This window comes from Hibiscus syriacus, unplaced genomic scaffold (assembly GCF_006381635.1).
Source record: "Hibiscus syriacus cultivar Baekdansim isolate YM2019G1 unplaced genomic scaffold, ASM638163v2 tig00111582_pilon, whole genome shotgun sequence".
In the NCBI taxonomy this organism is placed as follows: domain Eukaryota; kingdom Viridiplantae; phylum Streptophyta; class Magnoliopsida; order Malvales; family Malvaceae; genus Hibiscus; species Hibiscus syriacus.
In genome coordinates, this window is record NW_024063126.1 from 9,916,821 (window position 1) to 9,929,699 (window position 12,879).

The following is a 12,879-nucleotide window of genomic DNA, read 5'->3' on the forward strand; positions in this document are numbered from 1 at the left end:
TTTACCCTATTATTTTTTAATCCATTCAAAAGTAACAAACTTTGAATTATCCTTATGATTGATGCCTGCGATGAAAAGCTTGATCATGGAGGATTTTGTGAATATGCTTCAAACTAATCACTTTATTACTAGCATCTAGAACTTTGAGATCATATAATTTGGTGTATGGAATTAATGACTTATTTATTCAAATTTTGATGTTATGACTGCTAGGGTGTATATATATATCAACGTTTGTAAGTTGGTATAAATGGCTTAAGCAGAAGTACATATAGAAAGTAAACTTCATTAAGAAATAGGAACAAATTACATTGATATAGAGAGCTAAAGCAAAGCTATAGAATATCTCATGAGAGTAACATGGAAAAAAGAAGAAGATACACAATACTTACAGCTGACCAGAGAGACTACTGATTTTTTAGTCAATTTATTTCTTTCAATGTCATAACTAGAAAGATTATTTTGATTTGTATTATAGTTCAATACAAAGCTTGATACGGCCTCATTAAAGGGATCAGCCCTCCACTTAAGTGGAGGGACATGACTTCATTTGTGGATCGCAACAGCTTTCCCCCTATGAAGATCATCGGAACAGGTGCGTTGTACCCCAACCTAATCAGAGCTCTCTCTATTTCCCGGCCTTCAGGGTCTTGGTCGATCTCATGAACCGTCAGGGTCACCCCAATGTCTTCGAACAGAATCTTGACCGTATAACACAGGCAACATGAGCTATTGCTGAACAACACCACTCTACTCTCCGAGGCTAATCTCATCACCTTATTCATGTCTTTTGCAGTGAAGATGGTCGTTACACTTAACGTGGAACGAAGAAAATGCTAAAGCTCAAAGTAAAGTCACGATATACTTTCGATTTCACTTTAAAACTTAACCACTATCAGATCACTGTATTTAACTGAATGGTTGTGGGAGGTTGGAGTTTGAGAAAGAGAGAAAAGGGAAAAACCTTAGTGGACCTGAAACTTAAGCTCCGATGGTGGAGTATTTATAGGGAACATCATAGAGTAAACTCCATTGTTTGACATAACATTGAAAAGAAACTCTACTTTAACTAGATGCTTCAAACCAATAACTTTGAAAATATTCTAAGGCAATCTAGTCATTTAGACCAGATTCCCACTCTCGCCTCCTTTGAATCCAATTTGTAGGAAAAGATCGAGAATGTGATGGCTTTCGGGGGAGGCAATATCTTTGTATTGCTCCTACCAACTTGCATATGATTATTCTTCCCAAATGTGAGGACACACTATAGGGGTTGCTGCTCTTTCAATAGCACTGAATGGCAACCGCTCTTCCTTTCATCACAGTGGGGCATGACAGGATTCTCCATTGTATTTCTGGAAAAAAGTTGGCATTGCAGAGGAGCATCAAGAGGTAGTTTCAGTAGAGGTACACACTGTAAAATAATGAGTAATATCACCTTTTTTCCCTACAAATAAGGTAATATGCATATCAGTTATAATAAATCATTAACTATGTCAACTAATATGTTAGTTTTAAAATCAATAAACTCCTTGAAAAGAGAAAACCATTGAAAATCTACAATATCCTCAACAAGTTTTTGCAGTATTTATGTTAATCCGTTAATGTAATAGAATGATGCACCCGTAAAACATGCAAGTTACATTTGTAAATAGGTTTGTTCAAGCATTAACTAAATTTTCAGGGTGTTGTCAAATTATAATTGTCTGAGCCCGAGTTCGAACCAGGGACCTCTAAACTATGTCTCTATTATCTAAAATACAGACTGACCTCTGATTTCTGCTCTGAACTTTAATATCTTTTTTGATCTCTGATTTCTGTTCTGATCTCTGCTCTGATTTCTGATATCTCTATTTACTGACTGAATTATTTTTTATACGGGGTACTCTAGGACTCTGGTATGACTGAAGACTATTGCAGGTTCAATCACTGCTAGTAATTCCTTGTATAGGTTCATCATTGATTGGTAATTCCTTATGGACCTAAGGCGACTCTTGGGTGGCCTCCTAGGCCTTATGGTCCTAGTGGTAAGAAGTTATGGATCCTAAGGAACTCTCTTAAGGTGCCTCCTCTGCTGTGTGCATTGGGTAAGTCCTTATGAGCCTGAGGCATTCCCCTCAGGTGGGCACCTATGCTCCGACTAGGGTAATACTTTATGGACCAAATGTGCTCTCTTAGGTTGGCACCTACGCCCTTTGGGCCTAGGGTAAGTCCTTATGGATGCATTTCTGGGGAACTATATATTGGAGTTCGGTTGGAAGGTTTTACTATGATATTTTAAAAATACGTTTTAAATTGCTACTGTTTTAGAAAGATATGTACATTTTCACTAGTTTTACGGGAAAACACTAGATGGTCTCCTGAATCCAGTCATCCAAAACATTTTCTTTGAACTGAAAGCTTCTTGTCTTTTACTACCTAAAATATCAGTGGGACCTCAGCTCATCACAAAAATCTATAGATGTTTGAATCAATAAGAAAAAATTTTGCTTGCCTATTATATGCATGTCCTTCAGCATCACTTTGTAGTACTAAATTACTGAGCTTCCCAAAGCTCACTCTGTTACTGATTATTTCATGTTAAAAGGATTGAATCAGTGCAACTATCGACATAAGTAAAGGAGTTCCACCGACGTTCTTGCAGAGTACTGTGCATATGTCTAGGGGGCATGTAAGTGGTATTCTATTTTTATATTCGAGTCTGAAACATGTATGATTTTATTTATGTCTGTAATATATGAATGGTTTTTCTAACTTGTATTTTAATTATAAATTATTTTATGGTTTTACACGTTTTAATTTTTTTTAAATTTTAGGGATTTTTACTCTGGGTCGCTTCGGTAGCCCTAATGTGATACCTTGGATCAGATCGGGTCACTCGTATCGGTCTGTGGGTGTTACATTAAGTGGTATCAGAGCTTAGGTTGAGTCATATTTCTAGATAGACTGATCGGTCGAATGTCATAGGATGTCTGGTCAGTACATGCCCCTAGACTATAACCGTACTTCTCTAAGCCAGAACTCCAAGGTCGAGTCCCTCTCTGTAACGAGCTAACCTAAGTTTCTATCCGTTAGGGCCTGACCTATGCATAAAGGAATATCAATAACGTTTGTCCAAATTCTGTAAAGTACCTCACGAGTAATGTGAGAGTTACTCATCCGAGAAATTCTGACCCGACTCCAGAAATGAAATTGGATATATTATTGCTCTATGAACCTAACCTCGTAAACTAGGTTGAATTTATTCCACAAGGATAATTCTGTTCATATTCTTTTATTGGGAATAAGGGAGAGTTTTGAAGAGAATGCACATTCAGTTAGTTAATGATTAGTAAAGGACTAGTACTTCTGTAAAAGCTACCTGAAGATAATGAAGAATTTCTAAAAGCTTCTCTTATGCATTTCTATAACTTGAGTGAATTTTGTGGACGAAATTCTTTTAAGGGGAGGAGAATTATCACACCCTAATTTAGGGGTTAGATTTTATTATATTTAATTGAAGGACTAAAATGAATAATTTTGAAGATATCTGAGTTAAATTTAAAGGTTGGCAAAGTTTAGGGACTAGCCATGTAAATAATCCATTTTTCATAGTCGGAGAATAAATACCCCCCGATTTGGATTGAACAAATTCCTCCAAATTGGTTATACCCTAATTATCGTCACCTTTGCCTCAATCCGCCATCGTCCGACCGCCCCAGCTCGTGTCGCCACTGTCATTCAGTTTGTCGTTGACCGACGAACAAAACCCCCATATTCCCCCACCAAAAATGGCCACTGATCGTCGCGAATAACTCACCAAAGTTTAACCATTTCTAAACTTTTGACACGCCAATTTTCCCTTTATTTCGGTCGATCGAGACATCGCCTCGCCTCACCGCCGCGCCCATCAGCCTCGTAGTCATTGTGCGCATAAAACCCGCTCAGTGCGACGCGCCGTCATCGCCTCCATCACCATTCATTGTCAGGGTAAGTTCCTGATTTAATTTCAGAAACTTTGGCATATTATTGCTACGAATTGGGATTTATTTTTGTTAAATTGAAGTGTGTAGAAGATCGGGGAAGAATCGGTCAATCCAAAAAGCCCCCGTCATCCACACGCACCACCACTGCGAGTGGGATTTATCTATCAGTCCAGGAAGCTTCTGGAACCATTCCAGTCAAATTAGGTATGTTTGACCCGATCAAGTCAACCCAGACTGAGTCAACTTGCTCGTGTCAACCCGTTGACCCGAAAAGTCTTATTTTATGTTTTTCGACGTCCTGGGTCTAAATCCGAAGTCCGTTTTTCCAAATTCGCACTCGGTAAGCTGATTTTTAGTGTTTTATCTTTAGATTCAAGTTGGTTTCCCAATTTATTTCATTTTCTGACGTAAATTCGTTTGTTATGTATCCAAGGAATTATTGGACGTTGAATTCAAGTTAGAGACTGGTCGAATGGAGTTTAAATGTTCAATCGGTGGAGCATGAAAATCGAGGTAATACTCGACTACCTTTTGTATGCTTTCCAGAACACATTCATAATTGGTAAATGCATGACTGGAAATAATTGGTCCATGAGGTGTATTTACTTATCATTGGACTCAAACGGAATTTAGAATAAAGACAAAACACTTTATAAGACTCAGACAGCTCATAAAAGAAATTGGTAGACTAATCGGAAAGAAATCTAAGTTCAATTATTTAATCAGTAAATCGATCATTCTCGGGACTTGTAAATTTTGATTAATCTCATTAAAGGTTAAATGTCAGAAATGCTTGGATATGAAACTACGAAAATACCACTATATTGTAAAAGATAAGGTTTTTCCACGAAAGTGAAAATAAACATGTTAATCGCTCATGATCTTGAGATGGTAAAGGACTTAAAATTACTAATTCCTGAGCAAACACCAAGAGGCTAAATTACCGAAAGTACCTTACACGTCTAAATTACTAGAAATGACAAAGTTGAAATAAATGGAATTACTATACGTATTTGAGTTGTTAAATGATAGAATTACTCTGGAAACTTCGAAGTGACCAGGATAAACTTGAATGTGAATTGATTTAAGTACCCCAATGACCTTAAAGTAAGCGAATAACTTGGATAAGTCTGGAAACACTGATGATTTTATATATTGTGTCATCCATAAGGGTTTTGGACCACTAATCAAGCACGTTGACATTTCTCGATATCGGTGCAATACAAAAGTGAAATAACTATCATTGTAATATCTGCACATCTCCCTAAAATCCATTCATCGATGATTCTGAAGATAATCAATTTGACAAGAGTTGTATGTATTAAAAAGTGAATACCCTTGAAGTGTAATGATTTGACCGGTTGAGAGGTATTATTTTTGGGAGTTGTATAGTTTGAGATAACTCAATATTCCAAGAGATCGACACAAATTTTAAATTCCCTGAATCTTCGTTTCTCCCTTATTAGCTCAAATCACTAAGAATTCTCCAAGAACCTAATGTCCAAATTGTCTCTAATTTCCTGGATAATGGAATTACTCTTGTCATATATGAAAACACGAGTAACTCTGATGCAAAGGACTCTGAATACTTTTCTAATTACATAGTGCCTCCAAAACATATCTGAATACTATAAGATCCTGGTAATTCACGTTCTAAATAATTGATTCCTACATTTTTAGGTTTATGCCTCTAGGTTCTCTAATTTTTATAATTTGACACTTTAAGATAGAGAAAGCCTTAATCTACCTTTAGTTTAATTAGGATTAATAATAAATTGTTTGATTGCATCTTATTTTAAAACCTAAGGAAATGTTCACTTATTAGGGAGTCAATTGTATATCTCCCGCAAGTATGCTCAGGGGATGACTACTGGTGATTCTCGAAATAGGTCGACATCCTTTTCAAGACTGCATCATGATTTCTAAAATATCGAGGCAATGTCTGTTATTGGGAATAATAGCCGATCTTCAGCATTCATGCTAGGGGCGAATGCTATTGGATTTAATAAACAAATATTATTTTTAACTTTGCATTCAAAATGATTTTTAAATTAAATTAAGTTCAAACTCAAAATTTTCGATTCTAAAGATAGGATAATCAACTAGGTAACAATTTTTAGGCGCTGCGGGGGGTTGCTAATCCTTCCCCACGTGTAACTGACTCCCAAACATATTTTTTAGTTTTCGTAGACCCAAAAACTTGGTATTTTAATAAAATAAAATATTTTATTAAAATCACCCGGTTTTTATGGTGTCCTGATCCCACCTTAAAATGATTGGTGGAGACTCCTCACATTTCAAAACATTTTCAAAGAAAACCCCTAAGTCGTAATAAGTTTTTCTCCACCCGGGTGAAAAACAGTGTCGACACTCTGGATTTTAGGTTATAAAATTTATAGTTTAGGTTTAAAATTTAGAGTTTAGAGTGTAGAATACATAGGGGGTTGGGGTTTTAGATTTTAGTATGTAGGATTAAAATAAAAAAAATTATGTAAATTAATTTTTAAACATTATTCCCTCTGTGCCATAATTTTTGTTCCATGTTGGCTAGGTACATAGTTTTAGGAGATAAATATAAGTTATATAAAATAAGGGAAATGACAAAATTATCACTAAAAATTGACTGATAGCTTTGACATATTTGTTTGGAGTAAACTACGTGTTTAGTACCTAAACTTTCATTTTTTTCAAAATCATACCTAACGTTTAGTTTTTGTTTGATTTTAGTACTCCATCGTTAAAAACTGAACAAAAGCACTGATATGGCATAGCTCAGGACAACCAATCTGAATGGTGGACCACGAGAGAATGACGAGTTGACCAACATAGTTCAGTTTCAAGCCAATCAGACGGTGAACCATGAAGATCAGAGGATGAAGAAATCGAAGAGTTCATCGCCGATTTGGGGAGATTGAAGCATTTTCCAGTGAAATTGAGGCCAAAATTACATTTAGGGGGTCAAATGTACGGGTTGGAAAGTTTGAGTTTCATCAATCGACAGATACGACGACCAACGACTACAAACGTGATGGCCGGCGAGATTGTCCCTTAAGTTTTTACCGGAGGGTATTAAAATGAAACAAAAACTAAATGTTATGTATGGTTAAAAAAATTAGAGTTTAGGTACTAAAATGAACCAAAAATGATAGTTTAGGTACTAAACACATAGTTTACCTTATTTGTTTTTATAGATGTAAAAGAATGAGACAAATAAGGATAAAAAATTATATAAATGTTGTTTTTTTTATTAAAATTTCTAATAGGACATTTTAAATGAGATAATTTTAAAAATTAAATGAATAAATTTATTGAAACATATAGAGTATTTATTTTTACATTGTTGGAATGCAATAGGGTTTCCAATGTTGAGAAACTTACCATGTTGCTTCTAGATGGAAATGTGACACTAACAAATATATATAAACAATATAGTATAAATTATTAGTGTAGTCCTAACAACAAATGGTCTCTCAATAATATAATTTTGTTTTGTTGAGTCTTCTAACTATTAAAAGTTAAAATTTGGTCCTCTGACTATAAACAATTTTTTTAGTCCCCCGACTATTAAAAGTTACAAAATGGTCCTTTGACTATTTATATATATTCTAAAATCGTCCTTTTATGTTAAAAAGTTAACGCTTGTATGAGTTGGACGTTAATCTACTAACTGAGATATGATAGAAATCATATTTTAATGATGTTTATTGACATCACCATTGCTTTCAAATATTGGCTCGCCAACATAATGTTTCAAGCACTAGCTTGAAGACATAATGTAAATAGAAATTTGATCCATGAAATACAGATAAAACGGTTATGGGATAAGATTTTATCATATCACAATCAATAGGTTAACATCCATCTTAGATGACCGTCAATTTTTTAACGAAAAGGATGAGTTTCGAATATATAAATAGTTGGGTGACCATTTTGTAACTTTAATAGTCAGAGGACTCAAAAAAGCAACGACATATAGTCAAGAACCATATTGTAATTTTCAATAGTCAAGGGAGTCAACAAAGAAACACCTTATACTCAGGGACCATTTATATACTTTACCCTATCATTTTTTACTCCATTCAAAAGTAACAAACTTTGAATTATCCTTAAGATCGATGCCTGCGATGGAAAGGTTGATCATGGAGGATTTTGTTAAGATGCTTCAATCTAATCACTTTATGACTAGCATCTATAACTTTGAGATCATATAATTTGGTGTATGGAAAAAATGACATATTTATTCAAATTTTGATGTTATGACTGCAGGAAAAGATCGAGAATGTGATGGCTTTCGGGGGAGGCAATATCTTTGTATTGCGCCCACCAACTTGCATTTGATTCTTCTTCCCAAATGTGAGGACACACTATAGGGGTTGCTGCTCTTTCAACGGCTTTGAACACGTGTATCGACAACTACTCTTCCTTTCATCACACTGGGACATGACAGGATTCTCCACTGTCTATCCGAAAAAAAGTTGGCATTGAGCATCCATGAGGTAGTTACAGTAGAGGTACACACTGTAAAATCACGAGTAATATCACCTTTTTGCCCTACAAATAAGGTAATATGCACATCAGTTATAATAAATCATTAACTATGTCAACTAATATGTTAGTTTTAAAATCAATGAACTCCTTGAAAAGGAAAAACAACTGAAAATCTACAAATCAAACTATAATTATCTGAGCCCGGGATCAAACCGGGGACCTCTAATGTGTGAGACTAGCGTGATAACCAACTACACCACCCAGACAATTGAGAATTCCATCTGGTAATACTAATTTAGTATTAGGTTTATATATAATCAAAATGTTTCAATATTAACATTACTTTTCTAGAATTATCATTGAATTAATAACATTATAAATATTGATATTAAATTTGTTAGGCTTTTTAGTATATAAATATTTCCGCTTTAAAAAAAATCAATTAAACCTTTTCAATATTTTATATCTAATTAAACCCTCTAACCGTAAAAATCAATAAAAAATATTTTATCAGTATATTAACTATATTTACATTAATGTTAATTGATAATGATGTAAACTAGGGTGATTAATGAGTTGAGCAGCTTGTGAACTACTAGAACTCGACTTGGTTAAAACTTGGTCAGTGCTCGATTTAAGTTAACTCAACTCAAACTTAAACTTGAGTTCGATTCGAGACCTTAAAGAGTTGAGTCGAACAAGATCTAACTCGAATCGATAAGTTTGCGAGCATTTCGTTATTATTTTTATAATTTTTTAGTAGCCACCTTAAAAAATATTGCATTAAAAAAAGTCTAAATAATAATTACTAATTTACTAATAGATAATAAGAAAGATGTTAAATTATTGTAAGCACCATTTTTTCAATGCTCTTACCCCACTTGAACATCAATTCCACCAACTCCCATATTTCAACACCAACGCCCATCATACCCTGATTCCTACAAAAATTTGCGCACAATCACCCCACTGGTTTACTTATTTTATGTTAAACTTATGTAAAGTTCAACTATAAAAAAGAACTGAACGAAATGTAATGGGGGATTCGAACAAAAAAAAGAGTGAAACAATTGTAAGGCCTTTTGGCTCTCGGTATTTTTAGCAGAAATACAAAAGTATTTTAAAGGTTGTTTTTTTCCGTTTTTTTTTCGTTTAATTTCGAAATAACCAATAGAAATCATAAATAATGAGCATTTTACAGTAAAAAATAAGGAAGAAGATCTAGTGATTACCCGAGGAAGGGAGTATCACCGGAGTAGGGGTCGCCGATGTAGGTCGATAGTGAGGGAGTCGAAGAGATAGAGGATTCTAGGGGTTCAAAGGTGTTTTGCATGTTGGTTTTAGGAGTAGATCTAGCTTTTAAAGGATAGGTTTTGCGGTTTTGGGGTGAGTAGGGGTTGCTTCGCCGTCGAGGGTCGCTGGAGTACGAGGCATACGAAAGGTCAAGTTCTTTTCAAGTAGATCCAAGGTTTCTTTTTGGAGTTTTCGGTGTGAGGTCCGGTGTAAGGAGGGTAGATCGGAGAGAGATGAGTGTTTTGGGTTTGGTTGAGGGCTTCGACCACCGTCTGTGGTGGTCGGAGCGGCGGCTGAAACGATAGTGCTGGGATTCGGTGAACTTCTCGCCTGAGGGGGGGAAAGGGAAAGTTGAGAGTGTTTAGATTTTTTAGGGGTTGGGGTTGAAATGAAATCAAAAAAGAAGAAGAAAAGTGTGTTATATAGGGATACTTATGAGTTATCTCGCTTTAGGTCCCCTTAGTTTATTTCGTGTTTTGCATTACAATCCCAAGGGAGGATCATTTTCCTTATTTACCGTTTTTATATATGTGTTATTACCTATTGGATTATTTTCTATTAGGTCCTTTAATTTGTGTTTATTTTAGGCTGAATTTCTCAAATAATGCAGTTGAAAAAAAATTATATATTTTAGCTTGATTTATATTTTAGGCTGATTTAATTTGTGTTTATTTTTATTTCTGACTTACTCATACTAATATTACACTTTATATATCCTTGTATGCATATTTCCTTTTATATAATTAATTGTTTATATCTCACACGTTTAAATTATTTCCATATTTTAGCTTGATTTATATTATTTGTTTATATCTTATTGTTTTTCCCAAATCTATTATAATAGACGTAAAGTTAGCACCTTTTTAATAAATTATTTCCTTTAATTTTACTGTTTGTCTCCACTAATTTCGTTCCCCCCTTTATTTAGTTACCATTTTGAATATGTTTCATACTTTTTTCCTTTATATGTTCCAATTCTTATTTAATTTTTTCTAGCATTCAATTGGTATTCTGTGCATTCATTTCTTTCTATAATTATTTATTCGTTTTTTTTTTAATTTATTCGTTACATATTTTCCTTTTAAAAAGGTTCATGTTTCGAGTTGGTTTAATTACTTTTAATTCCGACATGTTTAGGTTGTTTAATTTAGTCTTGGATTTAGTTAACTTGAAATAGATTGAACCTTAAGTATAGATTTTTCACATTCTAGTACCTAAACTTTTAACTAGATTATCCTTTTGACATAATTAAATAGGTTAGATGGAGCCTCTATTTTAGCTTAGGTTTCAAATTAGTCTTTTAATTTAAGGGATAGTTCGACTCGGTTCTCACGTATATGCTCGAGGGACCATCTCGATTATTCGATTCAATAATTAATTAAAATAAAAAAAGGATTAATATTAGAGCCTACATTTTTAGGTTTGACCCCTAGGTTCTTTAATTTTAATAATTTTACACCGTAGGCTAGAAAAAGCTTTAATTTATTTTTAGAATAATTAAGATTAAATAAAATTTTATTTGATTGCATTGATTTTAAAACTTAAGGCATTGTTAACTTATTAAGGAGTTAATAGTATATCCTCTGCGATCGTGCTCAGGAAATGACTACTGATAATTCCCTAAATAAGTCGATATCCTTTTCAAAACCACATCATGTTTTCTAAAATCGAGACAATGTTCGGTTATTAGACCCAATAGCTGATCTCCCGCATTTACGCTCGGGGGTGAATGTTATCGGTCTCAATAAACGAATACCCTTTTCAACTTTGCATCATTAATGATTTTTAAATTAAATAAAGATCAAACTCAAAATTTTCAATTTTAAATATAGGGTAATCAACTAGGTACCAATTTTTGGGTGCTTTTGGTGTGCTAATCTTTCCCCACGCGTAACTGACTCCCGAACCTGATTTATGGATTTTCGCAGACCCCAAAACTCAATATTTTGATAAAAATAAAATGTTTTATTAAAATCACCCGATTTTTACAGTGTTTCAACGGATTTGAAGGGCGACCGCACGTGTATCGACAACTACTCTTCCTTTCATCACAGTGGGACATGACAAGATTCTCCATTGTCTATCTGAAAAAAAGTTGGCATTGCAGAAGAGCATCCATGAGGTAGTTACAGTAGAGGTACACACTGTAAAATCATGAGTAATATCACCTTTTGCCCTACAAATAAAGTAATATGCACATCAGTTGTTATAATAAATCATTAACTATGTCAACTAATATGTTAATTTTAAAATCAATAAACTCCTTGAAAAGAAAAAACCACCGAAAATCTACAATATCCTCAACAAGTTTCTGCAGTATTTATGTTAATCCGTTAATGAAAGTCTGAGCCCGGGATCGAACCGGGGACCTCTAGTGTGTGAGACTAGCGTGATAACAAACTACACCACCCAGGCAATTGAGAATTCCATCTGGTAATATTAATTTAGTATTAGGATTATATATAATCAAAATGTTTCAATATTAACATTATTTTTCTACAATTATCATTGAATATAAATATTGAAATTAAATTTGTTAGGCTTTTTAGTATATAAATCTTTCCGTTTTAAAAAAATCAATTTTTTATATCTAATTGAACCCTCTAACAGTAAAAAATAAGAAAAAAATTTCTATCAGTATATTAACTATATATATTTACGTTACTGTTAATAGATAATGATGTAAACTAGGGGTGATTAATGAGTTGAGCAGCTCGTTAACTACTCGAACTCGACTTGGTTAAAACTTGGTTAGTGCTCGACTCGAGTTGACTCGACTCAAACTTAAACTTGAGTTCAACTTGAGACCTTAACGAGTTGAGTCGAGCAAGGTCTAACTCGACTCAATAAGTTTGCGAGCAGTTCGTTAATTTTTTTTATAATTTTTTAGTAGCCACCTTAAAAAATTATTGCATTAAAAAAGTCTCAATAATAATTACTAATTTACTGATAAATAATAAGAAAGATGTTAAATTATTAATTAATAATTATTACTAATATATTAATTTTTAATAAATAATAAGAAAAATATTAAAATGTTTTTAACAAGTATGAGTCGAGCAAAAAATTAACGAACCTAGCAAGCAATGAGCCGAGTCGAACAACAAATTTTTTTAACGGGCACGAATTAAGC

The 12,879-nt window shown here is 33.8% G+C and overlaps 2 protein-coding genes and 2 non-coding genes across 4 annotated transcripts; all 4 read right to left on the reverse strand.

The window, feature by feature from the left end:
* Positions 1-479: 479 nt before the first annotated feature.
* On the reverse strand, positions 480-785 carry LOC120165369 (monothiol glutaredoxin-S9-like). Its single transcript, XM_039174908.1, has one exon. It carries the CDS (start codon positions 783-785, stop codon positions 480-482), a length of 306 nt encoding a protein of 101 aa, XP_039030839.1.
* Positions 786-8,235: 7,450 nt separating this feature from the next.
* Positions 8,236-10,115, reverse strand: LOC120165375. Its single transcript, XM_039174911.1, has 3 exons — positions 9,686-10,115; positions 9,330-9,394; positions 8,236-8,516 (listed from the first exon to the last, which is right to left on the reverse strand). The coding sequence occupies exons 1-3, from the start codon at positions 9,784-9,786 to the stop codon at positions 8,350-8,352; spliced, it is 333 nt and encodes a 110-aa protein (XP_039030842.1). The 5' UTR covers positions 9,787-10,115; the 3' UTR covers positions 8,236-8,349.
* Positions 8,646-8,719, reverse strand: TRNAV-CAC. The gene has a single exon. It is a non-coding gene; the product is annotated as a tRNA-Val (tRNA).
* A 1,972-nt stretch (positions 10,116-12,087) lies between the features above and the next one.
* Positions 12,088-12,161, reverse strand: TRNAV-CAC. Its single transcript has one exon. It is a non-coding gene; the product is annotated as a tRNA-Val (tRNA).
* Positions 12,162-12,879: the final 718 nt, after the last annotated feature.

Excerpts from the sequence above, each read along its gene's own strand:
- LOC120165369 (XM_039174908.1), bottom strand. The coding sequence starts at position 785 with ATGAATAAGGTGATGAGATTAGCCTCGGAGAGTAGAGTGGTGTTGTTC.
- LOC120165375 (XM_039174911.1), bottom strand. The coding sequence starts at position 9,786 with ATGCAAAACACCTTTGAACCCCTAGAATCCTCTATCTCTTCGACTCCC. Across the intron at positions 9,395-9,685 it reads GGTGATACTCCCTTCCTCGG|GAATCAGGGTATGATGGGCG; the intron begins GTAATCACTAGA and ends AAATTTTTGTAG. Across the intron at positions 8,517-9,329 it reads GGAATTGATGTTCAAGTGGG|GGCAAAAAGGTGATATTACT; the intron begins GTAAGAGCATTG and ends CCTTATTTGTAG.